This window comes from Bicyclus anynana, chromosome 10, assembly GCF_947172395.1.
Source record: "Bicyclus anynana chromosome 10, ilBicAnyn1.1, whole genome shotgun sequence".
Classification (NCBI taxonomy): domain Eukaryota; kingdom Metazoa; phylum Arthropoda; class Insecta; order Lepidoptera; family Nymphalidae; genus Bicyclus; species Bicyclus anynana.
The window spans coordinates 12069659-12092311 of NC_069092.1; the positions used below are offsets into that span (position 1 = coordinate 12069659).

At 35.9% G+C, this 22653-nt stretch overlaps 1 protein-coding gene across 1 annotated transcript in view; it reads left to right on the forward strand.

The window, feature by feature from the left end:
* The window catches only part of LOC112046643 (zonadhesin), a 74505-nt gene that overhangs the window by 42479 nt on the left and 9373 nt on the right, over nt 1-22653 (forward strand). The window contains exons 36-50 of the mRNA XM_052884015.1: nt 8160-8288; nt 8950-9153; nt 9607-9747; nt 10760-10954; nt 12013-12153; nt 14152-14337; nt 14770-14967; nt 15518-15712; nt 16830-16988; nt 17506-17628; nt 18188-18373; nt 19203-19319; nt 20705-20875; nt 21396-21518; nt 22115-22273. Of these exons, the coding sequence (XP_052739975.1) occupies nt 8160-8288; nt 8950-9153; nt 9607-9747; nt 10760-10954; nt 12013-12153; nt 14152-14337; nt 14770-14967; nt 15518-15712; nt 16830-16988; nt 17506-17628; nt 18188-18373; nt 19203-19319; nt 20705-20875; nt 21396-21518; nt 22115-22273 (2427 nt within the window). The remainder of the gene's footprint in view (nt 1-8159; nt 8289-8949; nt 9154-9606; nt 9748-10759; nt 10955-12012; nt 12154-14151; nt 14338-14769; nt 14968-15517; nt 15713-16829; nt 16989-17505; nt 17629-18187; nt 18374-19202; nt 19320-20704; nt 20876-21395; nt 21519-22114; nt 22274-22653) is intronic.

Below are 22653 nucleotides of genomic sequence, written 5' to 3' on the forward strand. Positions count from 1 at the left end.
ACAGCTAGGCTAGTTTATTTTGCGTACTTTCACAGCGTAATGTCTTACGGTATTTTATTGTGGGGCAAGGCTGCTGATATACAATCTATATTTGTACTTCAAAAACGAGCAATTCGAGCAATATATCAATTAAAATCACGCGAAAATTCGTTCAATTTCCCTTCGTCAAAAGTTTAAAGAAATAGGTATACTAACAGTAGCCTGTCAATATATATATAACAGTATAGTCTATGTAAGACAAAATATTAATTTGTACAAACGAAAAGGAGATTTAAACCCACGTCTTACTAGACACGGGCATAAGTTAGTTATTTCTGCATATCGTCTCCAAAGAGTAAAAAAATCTTTTGTAGGTTTGGGTGTACTCTTCTATAACAAGATCCCCAAGACTGTGATGGACCTGCCAATGCATAGCTTTAAGCAATGTGTTAAAAAACATTTACTTAGTCGAGGTTACTACAACATTGATGAGTTCCTTAAAGATAAAAGCGCTTGGAGGCCATTGGATCAGCTTCCACCTTCACACAGGAAATAAAACTATAAGAAATTGTAATTGTTATCAATTGTAAATTATAATACTGTATGACTTTTTCAAAAGAGCAACTGTTGAGTTTCTTGCCGGTATCTTCTCAACAGAACCTGCCTTCCGAACCGGTGGTAGAATCTTTACAAATAGTCAACTGACGTGTCAAAAGTGCTTGTAAACTGAGCCTACTTGAAATAAATGATTTTTGATTTGATTGAATTCGAATAAAAGTCGTAATTGGAAATCGAAAATTGCATACTAATTCCGTTGTTAATAAAAAAAAAATTGTCAGTAAGATAAGTCAAAGATTGTTAAAACTAGAAAGATTTAATGCGTATGTATATTAATTATGTCTTTAAAGTGGTGAAAAGAAAATTTAAAAAAAAAACTGGGTTCCTTCCCTACATGCAATGTGAGGATGAATTTTTTATTGTCTATCCCATGTGTGGTGTACTTATCGTTATTTTTGTGCATTACATAAGGGATTAAAGTGCTAACTTAATCTACGGAACCTAACACTGCGCGAGGCCTGACACGCACTTGGCTGGTTTTTTTTTTAATTTTGACGTTGTTAATAAAATACGACGACGACAACGACGTTTTTAAGAAAAAGAACTATTAATCAATACCTTATCAGTATTAGTGATAAGATCGCCTCTTGCACTGCATTTTATCCTTAGTTCTAAGATTTCGTATGTCTTAAGTTTGTTGCAATAAAGTAATTTAAATAAATAAATAATTATGTGTTGGTGGTTTTAACAAATATCTTTTTGTTTACAGCAGCAGTTATTGACTTGATTTAAATATTTACCCTGCAGACGATGTAGAAGAACAGTGGTAACGCCATCCAAAATACAAATAATTTCGAGATAAAATTAATCAAAATTAATAAACTTTTCCTAATATTAATTGATGTGCGTGTAATGTTATATGAAAATAATATTTTTAAAAGTAAACTATATTAAAACACCCGACGTAGAGACGTTTTTATTTTAAATTACCTATATACCAATACTAATATATAATATTATTTATTTATTTATTTATTTACGGCTTTACGTGCTCTCCGGGGCACGGGATTTACTAACACCGCCTACTTCCCAACTCCAGGTTGCTATTAAGATTTTCCTTGTTGGCGTGAACCGGGATTCGAACCCTGGATGTCATTGTCTGTAGCTGAACCTGCCAACCACGGTATTAATGATTACAGAGGGAATATAGAGATTAGCTCATGCTACTACAATGAGGGTTGATGGGTTAGGGTTGTTTGACACTTTAAACATCACTATCAGATGCCGGAATTGACCACTGAACGTGCTTTCAGAGGCAAGGGAGCGTAAAAGCCAATCAACCAATCACATTCCCAACACTGGACAGAAAATTTCTTAAGGATTCTTAAGAACTCGAACTTAGAACCGCATGATCTAAAGTCTCCATTGATGGTGGGAGGCTTGGGCCGTGGCTAGTTACCACTCTACCGACAAAGACGTACCGCCAAGCGATTTAGCGTTCCGTTGCGATGTCGTGTAAAAACCGAAAGGAGTGTGGATTTCATCCTTCTCCTAACAAGAAAGCCCGCTTCCATCTTATATTATCACTTACCATCAGGTGAGATTGTAGTCAAGGGTTAACTTGTTAACTTGTAAAGAATATAAAAAAAATCTAACTGAGTACATGCTGTAATACATAGTACATGTAGGTAATAGGTATTTATGTAAATTAACGCCTTCACGTGCCTTCACTCTTTATAAATTTTTAAACAATTTGTAGTTTATTGCTTTTTATCTTTTCAAAACTTGTTTTATCAGTTGCAATTCTTTGGAAATTATTAAATAAATAATGTTATCATTGTTTAACGAACCTGTTTACGTTTTAATGTACTTCGATACAATGTATGTTGTACATTATTATTTGAAATATTAAACACTCGTGCAATATAGGAACTACTAGTAGACGCCGCGCGGTTTCACCCGCGGGGTTCCTGTTCCCGTAAGAATACTGGGATAAAATATAGCCTATAGCCTTCCTCGATAAATGGGCTATCTAACACTGAAAGAATTTTTCAAATCGAACCAGTAGTTCCTGAGATTAGAGGGTTCAATCAAACAAACAAACTCTTTAGCTTCATAAAATTAGTATAGATTAATTGATATACTTAATAAACTGCCTCGTTAATTGGTAGTGTGACATCAAAACCCGTTTAACAATAACTGTTGCAAGAAATTTCCCATTAGTTTTGAGTAAATTTTTTTCAAATGCTATACTATCTATGAACACTCCTCTGTATTATCTACTTACGAATTAGTCCTAATGTTCTTACTAGTATATAGTAGACTAGCGGTCGCCCGCGACTTCGTCCGCGTAAATTTCGATGTCAAGTTTACTACTACCCCTACCCTACCCTACGCCTACCCTACGACTACCCCAACCCTACCCCTACCCTACCCAACCCCTATCTCTACCCTACCCGTACCCTAACCCTACCCTACCCCAACCCTACCTCACCCTACCCCAAACCTACCCCTACCCTACCCCTACCTTATCTACACCTGCGAGTGTCATAGGCTATGTTTGATCCCCATATTCACACGGGAACGGGAACTACGTAAATGAAAGCGCCGGGCGTCATATAGCGAAATTTCTGCGTCTTTTAGAAATTTTGTGCTATCTCCGAAACTATTTAACTAATTAACATACTGTAAAGGGCAAATCTTATCTCCATAATATCCTTGTGATTATTAAATAATTTATTTTTATAAGGATTAAAGTTTAGTTGTATAAATAATGACGTAAACTTAAGTATATAAAATTAATAATTTTTAAAACACAAAGGGTACTATATCTGCTAATATATAGAATATAGATATATGGTGTCGCGGACTTTTTTGTAGAACTTTTAAAGATACATAAAGTCTCTATACATTAATTTCAATTTTACACAATAGTTAAGGCAGCGCATGCGAATAAGTCTGTTTAAGAGGATTTTCAGTCCGACCTGTATGACAAAAACTGTGATAACTCGGCTAATATATATGATACCAATATAAAATATATATTAGCCTATAGCACTCCCCGATAATGTAGCATTCTACTGGTGAAAGAATTTTTAAAATCGGACCAGTAGTTCCGAAGATTACCCCATTTAAAGAATGTGACAAACTTACAAACTTACAAACTTTACCTCTTTATAATATTAGTATAGATGAACCTTAGAACTAAGGAATCTTAATTGTACAGCATAAAAAGAGCAACAAATAAGTATTGAGTTAAATTTTTCGCGGAATCATTGTATAAAAACTTATATTTTCAAGATGATGGAAAATGCACTTGGGAAATCTTGGTCAAGAATTTGAACCTAAGCTTTTCTAGGCTCCCCCACATCATATCCATAATTCAGCTTTCCATTCCATTACTGGACTATTTATGAAGAATAACTTAGGCGAAGCGCTTCTAATGGGTGTGATGACTAGGTTTGAATTATTGTTTTTTATGATACATTCGAGTAATTAAGGTCAATATTAACTAGTTTATACATAAAAGGCGAAGATTGTCTGGATACTTGCAAAATAAATAGGATTGTAAAATTTCAAAAATCTATTAAAAATCTTTTATCGTAATTTGATAAAAATTCATACAGTTTTAGCTTCCTTACATTAAATGTGACATTTTTTAATATTTAAACTATAAGCATAAAGGCACAAATAACAAAGATATTAGTAATTTTGTTTGAACACCCATACAAATTTAATGATCATTATCATCATTGATTCGTATGGGGCGTTTATCAGGGATTCGCGGTAGCGCCGCAAATCTGACCCTTTTAATTCCTGCAGCTCAAAAGGTAATGATCGCAGATACCCTGTTACTTTTACAAAATTGCTTTAAATAGTATATATTATATTTTTTGTTCTGTAAATAGCAAAATTTTATTTATAATTTAATATAATAAAAATTGTAATGAATATATTATGTTAAATTTAGGTTGAAATTTTTATTGTAAATTTTCACATCAAATATAATTATGTTATAAGGATAAATTATTGAAATTAATATTTTAATTGTAAAAATCTTGCATACTGTAATCAGTTGAATGTGTAGGTGACTCAATAATTTTAAGACCAAAACATGTACCACATTCTAGCAAATAAATGATTTGATAATTAAATAAATGATTTACTATTAGCACACTCTTAATTTATATACAATTTAAAAAACTGTCATCTTCATGTTACGTTATGGTCATAAGTTCATACTCGGACACATATATACATACCTACTTATCAATAAGTGACCAGTAGGAATAAAAAAAATCTTCTCTAAAATGGCAATTTGAATTACATATTACAAATGTGTTATTGTCTTATCAGCAAATTATTACTAAATATATTAAGGAATGCACGAAAAACAAATTAAAATAATACGGTAATGGATTACTTACTCTTTATTACTCCTACTAAAACATTTTTTCTGCATAGTTGCGACAATATTAGCTAGCCTCAGTGTGTCAGATTGTATTGTTAAAACATGTGGCACTAGTTTATCAGTAACTTACTCGTGAAAATAAAAAATCACAATTTTTTTTAAACATTTCAGAAAAAAAAAAAATTTTAACTTACTTAAAAATATTTTATATTTGTTCAGTATTTAATTCAGTCACTTTAATGTCTTTCTGTTTCTCAAAAATGATTATTTAATGTTTTTCTATACATAGTGAAAAAAAAAAATTTTAACAATACTTTAATTGTGCGTGCATATAAGCGTTCGTAAATAAAAAACACATATTATATTACAGATTGTGGTAATCTTGCTTTGGATTTGGATTGCTTTAAAAATGGAAGATTTCAGTCATGGTTATTTTATTACCTTCTTATAAGAATACCTATAATACCTACTTCACGAATATTTTACCAAAAATCAATCAGTTATTTCACTGTAAAGTTTGTACCTATTTTTTAACTACTAAAGTTTGACGACCACTGCTTCTACCTATACTGTGCATTTATTTTATAATTTACTTTAATTTTACAGGATAAAGGTAAAAGAACTTATTGAAATTTTCTTAAAAAGTATATTTTGAACCATTTATTAATGTTTTATTTTATTAGCTTGATACAAACTGAGTAAGTAGGTCTAAGTATTATAATGATTTATATTTAATTTTTAACCGACTTCAAAAAAAGGAGGAGGTTCTCAATTCGACGCGTATGTTTTATTTTAATTTTTTATAGCTATTATTATTGCATGAGTGCTACAGAGTATTTCTCTAACAAAAATAATGACTTCACATTATTTTCCGAAAATAAGTAAATTATAATTAATAGAGAAATGCCTTGCATTTTACATTTTTCGGACGTTAATAATGTGAATGTATTATTTAAGCAAAATTGCACTTCATCTCATTTACAGTCGTTTGCTATATCTATTTATATTCTGTTAGCAAAAGTAGTCTAATAATTGAAGCTTAGCTAATTTTGTTGGTATTTAGGGGAAAACAATTGACAAAAAAAAAATCAAATTGGTAACATACATACAAAAAAAATCGACTCGAATTGAGAACTTCCTCCTTCTTTTTTGAAGACGGTTAAATAAAACGAAGTATCTTCTACGAACAATATGAGACAAAATTAAAAGGTTACAGAGCAACCTATCGATAGATTACAGATAACTTATTAAAACAACTGATATTAGTAAGTTAACGCGTGATTGAGTAACAAACAACTTAGATAAATTTGAAGTAGGACTCAACAAGTGTTGCAAGTAGGCAGTTATTTCAGGTAAAATTCGATGTTAGAACACGTGGGGTACAATTTAGTTGCGTTTTGGACATAGCGACATAATATGGTACACTAGCGGACGCTCGCGACTTCGTCCGGGTGGAATTCACTTTTTCACAAATCCCTCGGGATCCATGTACTTTTCGGGATAACCTATGTGTTGATCCAGACTATAATTTATCTTTACTTCAAAATTCAGGCGATTCGGTTCAGTAGCCGAGACGTGCAAGACAAACACGCATATCATCAAAATCATAAGGTTTTCGCTAAACTCGTGAATCCAAGGATTTTTTCGGGATAAAAAGTAGCCTATGTATTTAATCTAGAGTAAAGTCTATTTCCATTTCAGCCAAATTGGTTGAGTAGTTGCGGCGTTAAAGACTACATCCAAATAAACTTTTGCGTTTTTAACATTAATGGGATACAGAACTAACTGTCAGTTAATTATTAATATTAATAATATTTAACAGACAATTACTTCTGCTCAGATTGATGAATCTGGATGCCCTTGATACTACAAGACTATGATTAAGAACTTTAACAAAAAACATAATTACCTACGAGAATAACTAAACGCTCCCAATGTAGGTATATGAGCAACCAAACATCAAATAATATTTTTTAATAGTGGAAGTGTCGTTTTTCGTTTTATTTAAACAGCTTGTGTTATTTCATTGAAACTGTTCATTAACTATTTGTCGAGTGTCTGGTTTTATATGATTAATGACAAATATTAATTTACCTTTGGGGACAATTCTCCTTTATGTTTAAATACGTCAGTAATATTTTGTAAGTAGGTACAACAGATTTAAGAAAAAAAAGCCCGTGGCTTAAGCTATCTATGGTCTGTAAACTGTTTTTCACTCTTGAAAGTTTGCCGCGATTCACAAAATAGTACGTATTATGAACGTCATAAGGCAACTGTCACCCGTGCTATCTAAAAAAACACTTAGGTAAGTAAATTCTCGCTTAATAAAAAAATCAATCATAATAGTGACTAACAAAGACGTACCGCCAAGCGATTCATCGTTCCGGTACGATGTCTTGTAGAAACCGAAAGGGGTGTGGACTTTCATCTTCCTCCTAACAAGTCTACTTGCATTTTAGATTGTATTAACACTTACCATCAGGTGAGATTTTAGTCAAGCACTAACTTGTAAAGAATAAAAAAAAAGTAAACTTAGTACTATTATAGGCCTATAAATGTTTATCATGTATACAGGCCTATAATGGTAGTCAACCAGGGATTTGGGAAGTACCTTACAAGATAGCGTCATATTACGTGAAATAAAGTCATGCGTAAAAAAAGCTTTGAGGACTAAACCAAAACCCGTAGTTTGGTATTCTCCCATCTTCCTGATTTCAAAAGCTCATAACAATTAAATCAACATAATAATTACGTAGATCATCTTTTCGCATCGTACTTACATCGTCTTATGTCTAGGTATATTTTTTTTTATTCTCTACAAGTTAGCCCTTGACTACAATCTCACCTGATGGTAAGTGATGATGCAATCTTAGATGGAAGCGGGCTAACTTGTTAGAAGTAGGATAAAATCCACACTCCTTTCGGTTTCTACACGCCATCGTACCGGAACGCTAAATCGCTTGGCAGTACGTCTTTGTCGGTAGGATGGTAACTAGGCACGGCCAAAGCCTCCCACCAGCCAGATCAATTAAGAAAACCTCATTCGGCCCAGCCGGGAATCGAACCCAGGACCTCCGACTTGTAAATCCACCGCGCATACCATTGCGCCACGGAGGCCGTCAAAAGTTATAAAATATAAAATTTTAAGTGAGTAATTTTTATTTACCAAGACTGATCAAACATATACATACATATATATAAATTATACAAGGAAAAGAAAATATAATAGTCGATAGTGGTTTGGAGCTGGCGATGCTTGTGTTTTTTGTTACACTAGCCTTCGCGGCGGGGACATTATGTCAAGACGAAATAAGTACGGAACAACTCACAGTAATATCCAGTATGTAATTATTAACACTTCATTTATATTTTGTTTTTGTTAGAACTAATTAAGTGTTAAATAATAAACCATTATAATATTATATATTATGGGTACGTAACTATGATATTTGTTTGCTGTACTCTCAAGGAAAAACCCAGTTTTTTTAACTACCTCCATTTGTTGATTCTCTGATTTCAAGGTCTATTTAATTAGATGCGTTTAGTGATTGTTTTTGACGTACTATTAAGTAAAGTAAGCAGAGTTTTGTCGGATAATAATCAAATCGGTCGGGTTAATTGGGTGTTTAATTATTAAATTTGTCAGATTCTTATAATTGGGGGTCATTATTAAATTGCAAAAAGAAGAGTTTAAGTAGTTAAATTTTATTTGACTGGGTGGGAGGCTTCGGGCGGGGTTACCGCCCGAAGCCTCCCACCGACAAAGACGTTCCGCCAAGCGATTTAGCGTTCCGGTACGATGTCGTGTAGAAACCGTAAGGGGTATGGCTTTTCATCCAACCCCTAACAAGTTAGCTCACTTCCATCTTTGATTGCATCATCACTTACCATTAGGTGAGATGTAGCCAAGGGAAAGAATAAAAAAAGTTAAATAAGCTGAGAAGGTACTAACTTAATTATGTAAGACTATTAATTGTTATTCTTTTTTTTTTAACTTTAAGGGCCCAGACCTCTAATACTGTGTCCCGAAAATGAAATATGGGTGAAATGCAAAACAGTATGTCCCCCGCAGTCCTGCAACATTTTGTATACCACATACGGACCTTGCGATCCTAACATCAAATGCGAACCAGGCTGCGACTGTCAAGAGGGTTTCCTGAGGGACAACTCTGGAGTTTGTGTTCCTACCGATAAATGCCCGACAGGTAAGTTGATAGATAGAGTCGAGACTATTAAATCTATGGTTGATATAAATTTCTTTTTGACAGGTATTTAAATGAATAAGTCTTAGTCTTAGTCCTTGTTAAGAATAAGGTTTTAAGGCTGGAGAGTTGGTTGATATTTTTGCAAAAAACCTTTTTTTTTGCAAACTACCGGATCGATGAAGACTTTAAATTTCATTTCTAATTACGTTTTGAACGATTTTACCACTTTTCAGCTTTATGATATTAATGAAACCGCGGATGTTTAAATTGACCGGGTTAAAAGATCTTAATTGTTTATAAACTAATAAAACGTAATTTAAATTAAATTTTGTCATTTTGTTTTGTGTGGTCTAAGCTCCAAAACTTCCCCTAAAAAAAAGAGAGTGGTGGGCCATAAATATGATATGATCTACTGATGATTGATACCCTTAACATATTGAAATTTTTCATTAGCTCCAATTGTATGCGGCGAGAACCAAGAGCCATCGGATTGTTCAGACAATTACTCGTCTGTACCGAAACTTGCTGTCTGTGTGCCGGGATGCCGTTGTATTGAGAAGTACGTAAGAAATAGTTACGACGAATGTGTGCCAAGTAAGTATTATCTATACCTACTTAATAATAAAAACGCGTTTTTTGTATTCTTTACAAGTTAGCCCTTGACTACGATCTTACCTGATGAGTGATGATGCTAAGATAGAAGCGGGCTTACTTGTCAGGAGGAGGATGAAAATCGACCACCCTTTCGGTTGTGCCTGTCTGTTACGTTTTCAAAACTAAATCGCAGAATCAAATTAGATAAATTAAATTTTGGTATTGATAAATTATATTGATAACCATAAAGATTGGCCTGATCAACATCTTCGAATCTTGAAAGTTACTGTAGGACCACTTCCGGAAATTATATTGACCCTAGTATCTTATTATATACAAGCGGACGCCCGCGACTTCGTTCGCGTGAAAGTAGATGTAAACTTTTAACTACCCCTACCCTACCCCTACCCTGCCCTACCCTACTCCTTCCCAACCCTACCCTACCCTTCCCCTACCCTAGTCCCTACCCCTACCTCTACCCTTCCCATTAAGGCTGCACACGCGACGGAAGCTTAAAAAATGGAGTAACTTCTCCCGTTTTCCCAACATGTCCCTTCACTGCTCTGCTCCTATTAATCGTAGCGTGATGAAAAGTATACTATAACCCCAGGAGTATGAAGAATAATTGTACCAAGTTTCGTTAAAATCCGTCGAATAGTTTTTGTTTCAATAACGAACATTGACCTCTCTACAGATTTATTATAAGTATAGATGTATAGTATCTTTGACGACAAAAAAAAATATTCCTCTCGCTGCGGGACATTTAAGTGCCCAAACAACCGGTGGTCAGGGCTCCAGTGCGAGGAACCTCCTCACAATACACGCCGTCTCAAGAATAACGGTCTTCTGTATCCGACTCTTGATCCAACAGTTAAGTGAAAGCTTCTTCAGATGTTGGTCGAAGCTTTTCGCTATGAAACAACTATTTGAACAAGAATGGCTGATTCAACATTCTACATCCAAAGGTCCTAGTATTTTGATACTTATTCCTTTCATATGTTTATTGTTATAGTTCCGCCGGTCCTTGAGTGTGGTAAAAACGAGGAACCAGCCGCTTGCAAGAAGGTTTGCCCTCCACTGTCATGCAGTTGGGACCCCACCAGGATGGCCTGCAGGCCTGGACCGTGTCGGCCGGGGTGCAATTGTATCAAGGGCTACCTGCAAAATGATAAAGGAGTTTGTATACCAGAAGGACAATGTCCAATAAGTAAGTTTATTTGTTTAAGCCTATAAGCTGATACCTACTTATCTATAGGAATAATCAGCATAGTTGGTACTTTCGGTATGAAAAGTTACCTCTTGCCAGTAATATCATAGGCGTAAGAAAGATTGATGGAAGTATAGTAGCATATGTAGGTCACATTAAGCCTCAAATAGTTCTACAGTTAAGTACAACACTCAATACCAGGTCACGACTTCGATCTCCACCCGTAAGACTGTTATCCTACCTACTTCTTACACGACATCTTCTTGGTTTCTTATGCTTCTTTGGTATAAAACAATCGTCTAGTAAAAAAATGGCTATGAAAAGAAACCCTAGCGCGTGGGCTATTAACCCTAATAGGTGTTATTAAGTTATTAATTTAGATCAGTATTCCAGTCTTGATTAACCTGAACCTGAATATCTATAACTACTAATATTTTATGGATGTACAGTTTCCGGTGTTGTAGGGATCTTTGGATTTACTGAACCAATTTTGTCAATTTCACTTGTGAGTAGAGGTGATAATATTGTTATCTCTAGGAATAATAAGCATAGCTGGTATGGTGTGACAGTAGTGGTACAGTAGTATGTTTACCTCTTGCCATTAATATCATAGGCGTAAGAAGTTTGACTTTAAATGTCTAACATTGTTTGTAGAGCAGCATATGTGGGTCACAATAAGCCTCAAATAGTTCTACAGTCAAGGTACAACACCGACAGGTCACGACTTCGATCTCTACCAGTCAATTATTCTACCTTCTTCTTACTCAATATCTAGGGCTGATTGAGTATAAAACAGTCGTCATATTAAAGAAAATAGCTATAAAAAGTAACCCTAGCGAGTTCGCAATTATGCCATTTTCTGTAACCTATGTCTTAATTCTATCTGTAGAGTAGTAGATCGTCTAGTAGTATATGTGGTGTTGTAGGAGGTTATCTCTGGAACCGATAAACCGATTTTGAAAGTTTTACCATTAGAAAGCCATGTTATTTTGTGAGTGTTATAGGCTATATTTATTAGGCTAAGTTATAAATTTTTTTATGTCTAATGTAATTTCCAGAGTGCCCTGAAAACGAAGAATATACGGACTGTTATAAGAATCTTGACTTGAGTGATCCCTCCGCCACCTTGACCGTCAAATGCCGTCCGTGCCAATGTATCGAAGGTTACGTGAGAGCCAAGAACGGTGTTTGTGTTACAAGTGAGTGACTATTCAGTTATATACACGATATTCTGTATTGAAATAGTCTAAAGTACTTAAGGATATATTTAATTTGTTCAAGTGATCAATATTATCGTAACCTATTAGGTTTTGATCAATCTTCACTCGATAATCTTTTAATATACACATCGTATTGACCGAATATAGATGGATAGATGGGTAAGGATGAAGGTATATTAGCATTTTTTACCTGACTGCGTCAGAAGGAAAAACCTACAGTACAAACGGCTGGACGGTCCTTCACACAAGATTGAGTTCGTCAAAAACTTTGGAGAGGGAATTAAAATTTTTAAAATAGCGCCAAGTTATTTTGTAATGTCTGCAAGTTTCCTCATAACTATTAAGTATTTTAAATTCTTTGAATGGCAAGTTTTTAGATGTGTAACCAGATGTTATTGCGTATTCAAGGGCACCTCTGACATACGCGAAGTACAGTGTTTTATGGTTTCGATATTATTAAAGGTGCGTGTTACTTGCTAAGATGTTTGTTTACTCGTATTAGCAGATTTTTAAATCGAATAATTGACTAAGTAAAGAATAGGAAGCTCGACAAGACATTTGTTTTCAGAGAACAAACGTCGAAAGCATCGAAAACAAATGTCTAATTTACACATCTAAATCTCCGCAAATAGGAAATTACGTTTCCAGGTGAGACTTCGGTATTTACGACCGATGCACGCCAACTTGCCCCCACCCAACCCTCCGCACCGGCCGCAAATCTCGGTCCCAGCGACCAATCGGTGTAATTGCGCCTCGCGAGGGTTATATGTTATCCGGGAAAGGAGGCCAATGTGTTAAATTAGGAGTACACACTACGAAATGTTTGTGAAAACGACTTGACTTAAATTGGTAGCTTGAAACTTTGGACCCTCCATTGTTAGAGTTTCTCGTAAAACTGTCTGTGTTGATGTTTCCAAGTTCATCTTGACTGATATCTTACTTGATGTTGCGTGACAATGATGGTTCAGATAGTTTTCTTTCCTTCAATGAGGTAATAAATAGCTGTTTTGAAGTCAGTGGTAATACGCCTTGCCCCATCGATTCTCTTTCTACTTTTAATACTTAATCTTCGAAGCGTTATTGATCGTAGACATATAATCGACGAACTACTTGGCTAGAGAGACAGTTATCGTAGTCTTCTGATATGAATCGTTAGAGAGTAGAACAATATCCACCCACCCAACTAGCATTAAAGAAACGTGACGAATCCAATCACTAAAGTTCTTTCTCATATAGGAATGAGGCGGCCTGTTCTGCTTTATTACGGGCTATATACCTGATAATAAAATTGAATGTTGTCACAAAAATAAAGCAAATTTTGACGTATAATATGTATTGTAAATTATTATGGTACGGTTTTGTCGTCTAGATTCATCATCATCATTAGGGCACCTTCTTCCAGCTGAAGTTTGGCGGTCATGTGTAGAAAACTCTTCCGGTCTTTTGCAATATTTTTAAGCTGTGTGTATCTTAACTCGGTCCACTCTTTGACATCATCTATTCACTTTCTTCGGTGTCTTCCTGGAGCACGTTTTCCGGGTATCTTACCTTTTAGAATCAACCTAGGAAAACTCTTAGGACACAGACATATAGACATTTTATAAAATGCAGCCTTTCCTTGTCCAATTCTGCATTTTATTTCTTCCTGATGGTCCAAGTCAGATGTGAAGTATCGGCCCAAGTTTTTAATTTATTAAAAGCTGGAACCGTCTGTCCACGTAGATATATTTTGGGAAGTGGAACCTCAGTTTTTGCTATAACCATTGGTTTGGTTTTACTAATATTCAGTCCCATTACATCACCAGTATTACCATAGATTACAAGTAGTAAACTATATGGTTATCGATTCGGATAACCCTTCGCATTAATATGATATAACTTTAACGACAGGTAAGTTTGTAATCATTAACTATATTCGTAAAAGAAGATCAGAACAGTAAGTGTGCACTAGGTTTAAAGATTCAATAAATTTTTCAGAGGAACAACTTTGTGAGGCTGATCGAAACACAACATACACGCTGTGTCCGAACCGGTGTGTCTCGACCTGCCAAAATCCAAACGGCGTTTGCTCTTCGGAATGTCGGGAAGGCTACGGCTGTGGTTGCAAACCAGGATATCTTCTGTCTGACGACAAGAAATGTATTTTGCCGCAGGACTGTCCAGGTAAGTCAATCCATTCATTTAGTTCGCGTTTTTCCACAACCACGCAGCTCCTCGCGCTGCTGCGCCCGTGTCTTTTCTTGTCCTGTATGTCCACACACTGCACTACTCAATACTAAGTGTGTTGTAATACCATTCGACTACACACTGACGATTTAACTGTCTATAGTGCCCTAATCCGCGTTACAGACGTTCAGTTTTTACTGTGCAGTTTTAACTGTACAGTTTTATGTAATCGAAATTTTGATCAAATTCACATAAAAAACTGTACAGTTAAAACTGATGGACACTATACACGTACGATTTAACTAAACAGTTTGACTGTTCAGTTCATATGGCACATCTGTAGCATGGTTAAGACAAATTATTGTTATTTATGTGGTTTTGTAACAATATAAATTAATATATAGTAAGTAAGAATATTAATTATTGTAGGTGGAAACCCTTGTAAGGAAAATCAGATATTTGTCTACTGCAACGCTGGCTGTCCGACTTTAAACTGCCCAGAAAATGACAATTTAGGTGAAATCGCTTGTGACCCTCCAATATATTGTCCATCTGGGTGTGCCTGCAAGAAAAATTACAAATGGGACAGCGATAAACGTGAAAAATGCATCCTAGCTTCAGAATGTCGTAAGTCATACTTTTTACTATACCTATTACTTTGTTAATGTATCTATTTTTTCAGACGCCTGATAAATAAAACAAAATGTCTAGACATTTTGTTGAGACTTGAGAGAAATGTACTTAACATTTTAGCAGTAATTAGGTATACTGCAGTATCTGTCATAAGAAAAAAATATAAATTATGGCCTTATGTTTTCGTACGTATAAACATCACATTCAAATATTAACATTGAAGAACATAAAAACTAAACATTCCAAATATTGTGTCAACCGATACTGTTAGTTCACCCTATAGAATACGTTTCAACACATCGTGTTATTGTAAATTTTATCAAACAATCGCCAAATAACTCAGACAACCTATCTATGCTACTTTAACGTTTATGTAAATGAGTAAGGTATAAAAGCAAACAGATAAACAAACACATTCGCAACGATGGTCTCCATCGTTAAGACACATGTTAAACAGTAAACTGCTTCGCGGCCTTGCATCCCATTTAGATTTTAGATTAGGAACTATCTGTTTACTTGAAAGTTAAAAAGCTTTTATCTTCAGCACCCATCAATTGCACAAGAGAAAACGAAGTGTGGAACTCCTGCCCCGCGCCTTGCTTCTCGGACCAGTGCAGAGATGTGAAGCCAACGATTTGCTGGGACTCAGGCAGTGAGTCCGAGTGCAAACCACGATGTGTTTGCAAAGGCAAATACCGCAGAGACGACTCCGGAAAATGTGTACCTATTGCTCAATGCCGTAAGTCAAACATTATTTTGAATTCTGCCTACATTGTTTTTATACTTATTATTCATTCCAAGTTAGCCCTTGACTACAATCTCACCGTAAGTGATAATGCAATCTAAGATGGAAACGGGCTAACTTGTTGGGAGTAGACACGGCATCGTACTAGAACGCTAAATCGCTTGGCGGTACGTCTTTGCCGGCAGTGTGGCAACAATCCACGGTCGTAGCCTCCCACCAGCCAGACCTGGACCAATTCTTGTAATACCAACGCGCATACCACTGCGACTGCGCGACGGAGACGTTTAGAGTGTCTATCTCTTATCACCTACTTATAATTTTGAGTGGGTCTGTATAGTTGTGCTGCATTCAGTAGCAGGTTCTGACTTAAATTGTCTAGGCGCCGGGTGGCTCAATTTTGAGAGCAGCGGGATCAGTGCGTCGCTGACCAACCGCAGGTAGTACGGGGCCCAATTGTAGGATAGCCACTTACGAGAGGTTGCCGCGTCAACTAGCGTAAAATCCTGGGATGGCTTCCAATGTGCCGGTTAGCAAACCGAGATAAGTCACGATGGCATTTTCCAGGGTTTTGGCATCCCCGCGATCTCCAATTTTGATCTACCATTAGCGTTTAGCGACCAAGTCTCGGAACCTTAGGACTGTTCGAAGACTTTTGTTTTCAGGCACTGAGGAACTTCGGACGTAAAGATGTCGCCAAGTTTCCCATAGCCGATGGACGTTGGGGTCACAAAGTGGCTGGAATGGCGACCCCGCACTAGTAAGCGCAGTGTTGGTCGACCCCCCACCAGATGGACTGACGACATCAAGCGAGTCGCAGGGATTCGCTGGATGCAGGTGGCTCAGTATCATGATGTTTGGAAGTCTCTACAAAAGGCCTACGTCCTGCAGTGGACGTCAATTGGCTGATATGTTGATGATGATGATGATTAGCGTTTCTGCGACAATGGTCACAGAGTCTACAAAGCACCACATACAACTACCACATACCACATCTCCAACTTTTTCAACCCCACCCTCCACTCCACAAAGATAAAGAGAAGAAAAAATCAATGGTCTTGGTGTGGTCAAAATTCATTTAAGTATACCTCTATAACCTATCTGATGTCTCCAGCATCAGAGTGTGGAGAAAACGAAGAACTTTCTGACTGCGGTGACAATTTTCCGCGACCACTTGTCATTGACGACGTTGCAGTGGAAAGAATCAGATGTCTGCCAGGATGCAGGTGTAAGGAGGGATACAGGAGAAATAGTAAAGGAGTATGCGTTCCAAGTAAGTTAAATTCTTTACTGCTTTTCAAATCCATAATAAAGAACAGGGCCTGTAGCCAGGAAGCAAGGAAAAACATGGGAATGATATTAACATTTCTTTCATTTCTTTATAGATTTCTAAACAAATTTGAAAGTGTCAATTGTATGTTAGATATTAGGGTTAATATAATAGGCTCTTGTTTGTATCGCATTATTTTAAACGTGATTTTATTTGAATATAGCGTTTAATATGCTATTTTATATTTAATTTTAAAGAACTTCGATCTCGTTCGGATCTCTCTTTTTTTGTTAACGTTAGCGTTGTAGAAAGAGAATCGATATGTCCTCGTAAGATGGCTAGAGGCCCAGTTGTCGATGTGGGTAAACAAGAGGTAAATTTGGTGGATTACAAATTTATTTACCTCTTATCCTCGGGCGAATTTATATTGCTTTCAGTTATATATTTTCAGTCAAGATAAATTATATATAGAGCAATTACGAAATAATATTTTGTAATTGAAGTTTTTTTATATTTTTAGTTGAAGCTATCTGTGGAAAAAATGAAGAAATTAACTTTTGTATAGCCTTGGCTGGAATTTATTGTCCACCGTGTAGATGTATCAAGGGATATAAATATGATAGCAATGGCGAATGTATACCAGGTAATTTTAATTTAAATACAAGGTATTTTCATAAAACTAATGATTTAACATTTTTTATGATACAATTTATATAACTACAAAATAATTAAAAACTGAATAGTTCGACTGTACAGTAAAAACTACACAATTCAAATTATCTTGGTAACTTCGTTCATAACACTCCCTATGGTCCACGCGGGCCGGGGGGCGTGGCGATGAATGAAAAACCCACGACTTATGCACCTCACTTCCCCTCACGCACGATTTCACACCCGCGCGTGTCTTTACAGTCTTTCCCACCGTCGCGGTCGCTCGCAAATCATGGGAGTGTCATTAACGAACTTGCTAGACTTGCCACTTCTGTAGCCCGCATTATTGAGAGACATTCATTAGAATGTAATTCCTAAAATTTCATTTTGTTAACATTATAGGGATCATAATTGATTATGAGACACCGCTAAAACTCACGTGATTCAACGTCCGAGTATGCCCGACTATATTCAAACCCATACGGGAATATTATAGGAATCATACGTAATATGAAATTTGGAAATGGACACACATACATTTCCCTTTCCAGAGCCTCCCAAATGTATGCCATTCGAAGTATGGAATAATTGCACCCGGCCTGGCTTTACGGACAATTGTAATGAGAAATCCTCTTACTCTTTCGCTGATTCCGACCGTTGCGTACCTCGGTGCGTGTGTCAACAGTCATATGCAAGAAATAAAACGAGTGGTATCTGTATACCCATTCGCGACTGCCGTAAGTATCAACGTCTTAATAGGCTAGTTGACACTTTTTTTTTAAATTTTTTTTTGTAATTTAATGTTGTTTTTTATAATTTATCATGGTGATTCAAAAAATTGGCCATGGCCAAAATTCAAATTGTTTTTTTTTAATTCATTGAATTTTGCCCATGATGGTCTATATCTATATGACGTCATTGTGACAAATCTTTAACAAACGCAGCGTTTGACGAAAATATTAGTTAATAGTTAGTTTGACGTTTAGTGCATCCAGTAACATTATGACGTCATAACATGGACGCGTTTTTGACGTTTGAAAAATTAAAAAAAATACTTAACTTTTAAATTAAGAAATTCATTTTACAAGAAATCCTTATAATAATAATAATAATAATAATAATAAAGCCTTTTTATTCCAATATCCTCAGTTTTTTACATTATACATTGTGTTAGTGATTATTCTTTTTATTTTTTTTTTTACAAATGTACTTATAATATAGTGTTAGTTAATGTTAGTTAACTTAGATCTAAATTATTTGGGATATGGACCCCATTTTGGGTATAGGCCGCCTTAGAAACAACCAAATGGAAGGGTCCATCAGGTAAAAGAAAAGTCGGTAGACCAAAGCAGCGATGGGAAGACAAGAAATCCTTAGCTATTATTAATTAATATCGATAAATTTCGGACACATATTCCATGTACTATACGAAATTAATATTGTTTATATTCAATTTGATATGCGTCAACTACCCTATTAGCTTGTCCACAGTGGGAGGCGATTTAGTGAACTTTCTTGAATATCGAAATTCGCTGTGATAATAATTTAGTTTATGTGTTTTTTCAGCTATATGTGGCGAAAATGAAAGACCAAATATTTGTCCCTTAGCAATTGGAATTCGTTGTGATCCTTGCATATGCATTCGTGGCTATATACGAAACCAAAATGGCGTATGTGTTCTAGGTTTGTATAACTTTGAAGTACCATGATTTAGGTATCTCTAACGCCATGCGTCCACATATCATCGGTCTAGATGTGATAGCTCATACGTGCAAACTGACGAACTTTACAGGAGAGACAAGAAACATCTTTTAGGTATCACTAAAAGTCGTTTTATGCGACCAAAAAGTTTTTAATGTACGTACTACAAGACTTGGGCTACCACCGGAAAAGCTGTTTGACGCTTTCTGTATCAAAATTTTACGGCCTCCGTGGCGCAGTGGTATGCGCGGTGGATTTACAAAACGGAGGTCCTGGATTCGATCCCCGGCTGGGCAGATTGAGATTTTCTTAATTTGTCCAGGTCTGGCTGGTGGGAGGCTTCGGCCGTGGCTAGTTACCACCCTACCGGCAAAGACGTACCGCCAAGCGATTTAGCGTTCCGGTACGATGCCGCGTAGAAACCGAGGGGTGTGGATTTTCATCCTCCTCCTAACAAGTTAGCCCGCTTCCATCTTAGATTGCATCATCACTTAACACCAGGTGAGATTGTAGTCAAGGGCTAACTTGTAAAGAATAAAATAAAAAAAAAAAATTAATTTTTACCAAAAATTGTTAGTTAAGAGGTATCGACGATATCCAAATCGTAAGTATCGGACGCATTGCATTAAATGAATCGTAGTAGTACGTACTATGTACTGCGTACTACTTACTAGGGTACAGCGCCTCCCATTAAACGTTGATTTTGAATTGATGTTATGATGAGAAACTGTTTTTGTTTTTCATCATGTATTAATTAGTGGTACGTTCGATAGCAAGTTGTAACATATCAAAATGTTGTCATATCTACATAATATATAGGTATATCAAGAGGCCAGCATCATCATTGTAGTGTATAGTTATGTAAATGTAAAATCATCAATCACATACACACACACACACGCACAAATAAACACACAAAAACACCAACGTACAAGGACATATTTTTATGACAATATTTATAGGATTGTACTATATATAGTAGGGAAGTTCCAGCTTTCTGAGATACAGTTTCTAGCTAGTTCGGATAGCTGGGGCACTCACAAAATTTGATAGTAATCTTAATATTTTTGTATTGTATTTATGTTTCATGATTTCCTTTTTTGTGTTTTGCCAAATAAAAATCTTTCTTCTTTCTTCTTCTTGTCAATTTCTGTTAAATATAGGCTGAATTTCTACTCAAAAATTAATAATCGTTTTACGGAAAATTTTTGACGACATTATATCATAGAAAGGTATGTACTATGATGCCATGTGTCGTGGGTTACTTTTTGTTTTGACTTATGTTTTTCGATATAGTAGAAAGGTATATACTATGATGCCATGTGTCGTGGGTTACTTTTTGTTCAGACATATTTTTTTTTTGTTAGCGCCCAAATGTGGAACAAATGAAGTGCCGAATGAATGCGCTTTAATACCTCCTCCGAGGTCAGATACGAGCATACTCGTCGTGGCTGAGGAATCTGCCGACAAGATCAGATGCCAGCCATGTAGATGTGCTGATGGATATAAGAGAGACGCTAATGGTACATGTATTCGTGGTAAGTTAATATTATTTATTTGAATAAAATGAGACATGAACTTTTTCAAGTTAAAGGTTTTTGATGCACTACGTACAGAAAATTAACTAATAAACATTAGATCGCTTTGAGAACCTAAACTCTAGGTAATTAATAGTGATCGTTACAAGCCATAAGCATAATGTTGGATGAAGATGATCATGATCATTACAAGCCATAAACATTCGTCGTTATCAACCCATATACGGCTCACTGCTGAGCTCGAGTCTCGAGAATTAAGAAATTCTCTGATATGCAGGTTTCCTCACGATGTTTTCCTTCACCGTTTGAGACACGTGATATTTAATTTCTTAAAATGCACACAACTGAAAAGTTGGAGGTGCATGCCACAGACCGGATTCGAACCCACATCCTCCGGAATCGGAGGCAGAGGTCATATCCACTGGGCTATCACGACGTCGTAAGCATTTTGTTGGGTGTATTACGATTTTTTTTATAACCATTATCATAGGACTTAAAATACGCTTTCCATCTGTTTCAGAGGAAGTAGTGTGCGGAAAATATGAAGAAATAAACTATTGTATAGCCTTAGCAGGAATTTATTGTCCACCGTGCAGATGTATCAAGGGTTATGTATATGACATCAACCGCGTATGTGTTCCAGGTAAATATAATAAGGTGAAAGCTAAATAATATATTGTCGGAGACGGGTTGATATCAGAAGCGGATTTAAAGGAAAAAACACAGTTATTTATTGTATGAAAGCCTATCGGGTCAAATAATTCCCACGATGAATGTTACCAATAACCTTGAGTGAAGTCCCGGACTTGTAAACGATGGATGTTGGGTTAAGGACGTTCTATAAAAGTAGTTAAAACTTCTTCACTCATCCAACCAGTCTAACCTAGCAAGATCCTATCAGAGCAGCCCCGGATACCCGTTCTAGTATAGAAATAAGCCATCTTATGTAGATGATTCAAATAAGCGGTATTTTTTTTAAAATAACATAATTGGGTTCTCCCAATCATAGTCAGAAAAACACACCTTTTCTGACTATGATTGGGAGTACCCAATAATGTTATTTTAAAAAAAATACCGCTTATTTGAATGTTTATATTATTTTACAAAACCATGCAATAAAAATCTTCGTGTCTATGATTCAATGTCAATTTAATTTTCTTTAATTTTGATTATACAGTTATTAGTTAAAATTAATGAATTATTAACGTTATGTTTTTTTTTAAATTTTATTCACGTTAGATACTAGTTGTGGAGAATACGAAGAACCCAATGACTGTACTGGAGTCATTCTACAGTCTGACACTGTTGTGGCTGAGGAGTCTGTTGACAAAATAAGATGTCGCCCATGCAGATGTCGTAAAAATTATATCAGAAACAAAGAGGGAAAATGTGTTTTAAGTAAGTAATCTTTTCATTTAACAAAATAATTTTATGTTATTACTATGATTAAAACTAATCTCAGAGTGCTTGAAGTTCGACCATAGTTCATTGAAATTTTGAGTATAAATATTAAAATCAGCCGATAGACGTCCACTGCAGGACATGGGCCTTTTGTAGGGACATCCAAACATCAGGGTACTGAGCCACCTAAATCCAGCAAATCCTTGCGACTTGCTTGATGTTGTCGACACTGGTGGGGGGTTGACCAACACTGCGCTTTCTAGTGCGGGGTCGCCATTCCAGCACCTTGAGACCCCAACGTCCATCGGCTCTACGAACTATATGCCCCGCCCATTGACACTTCAGCTTCGCAACTTGTTGAGCTATGTCGGTGATTT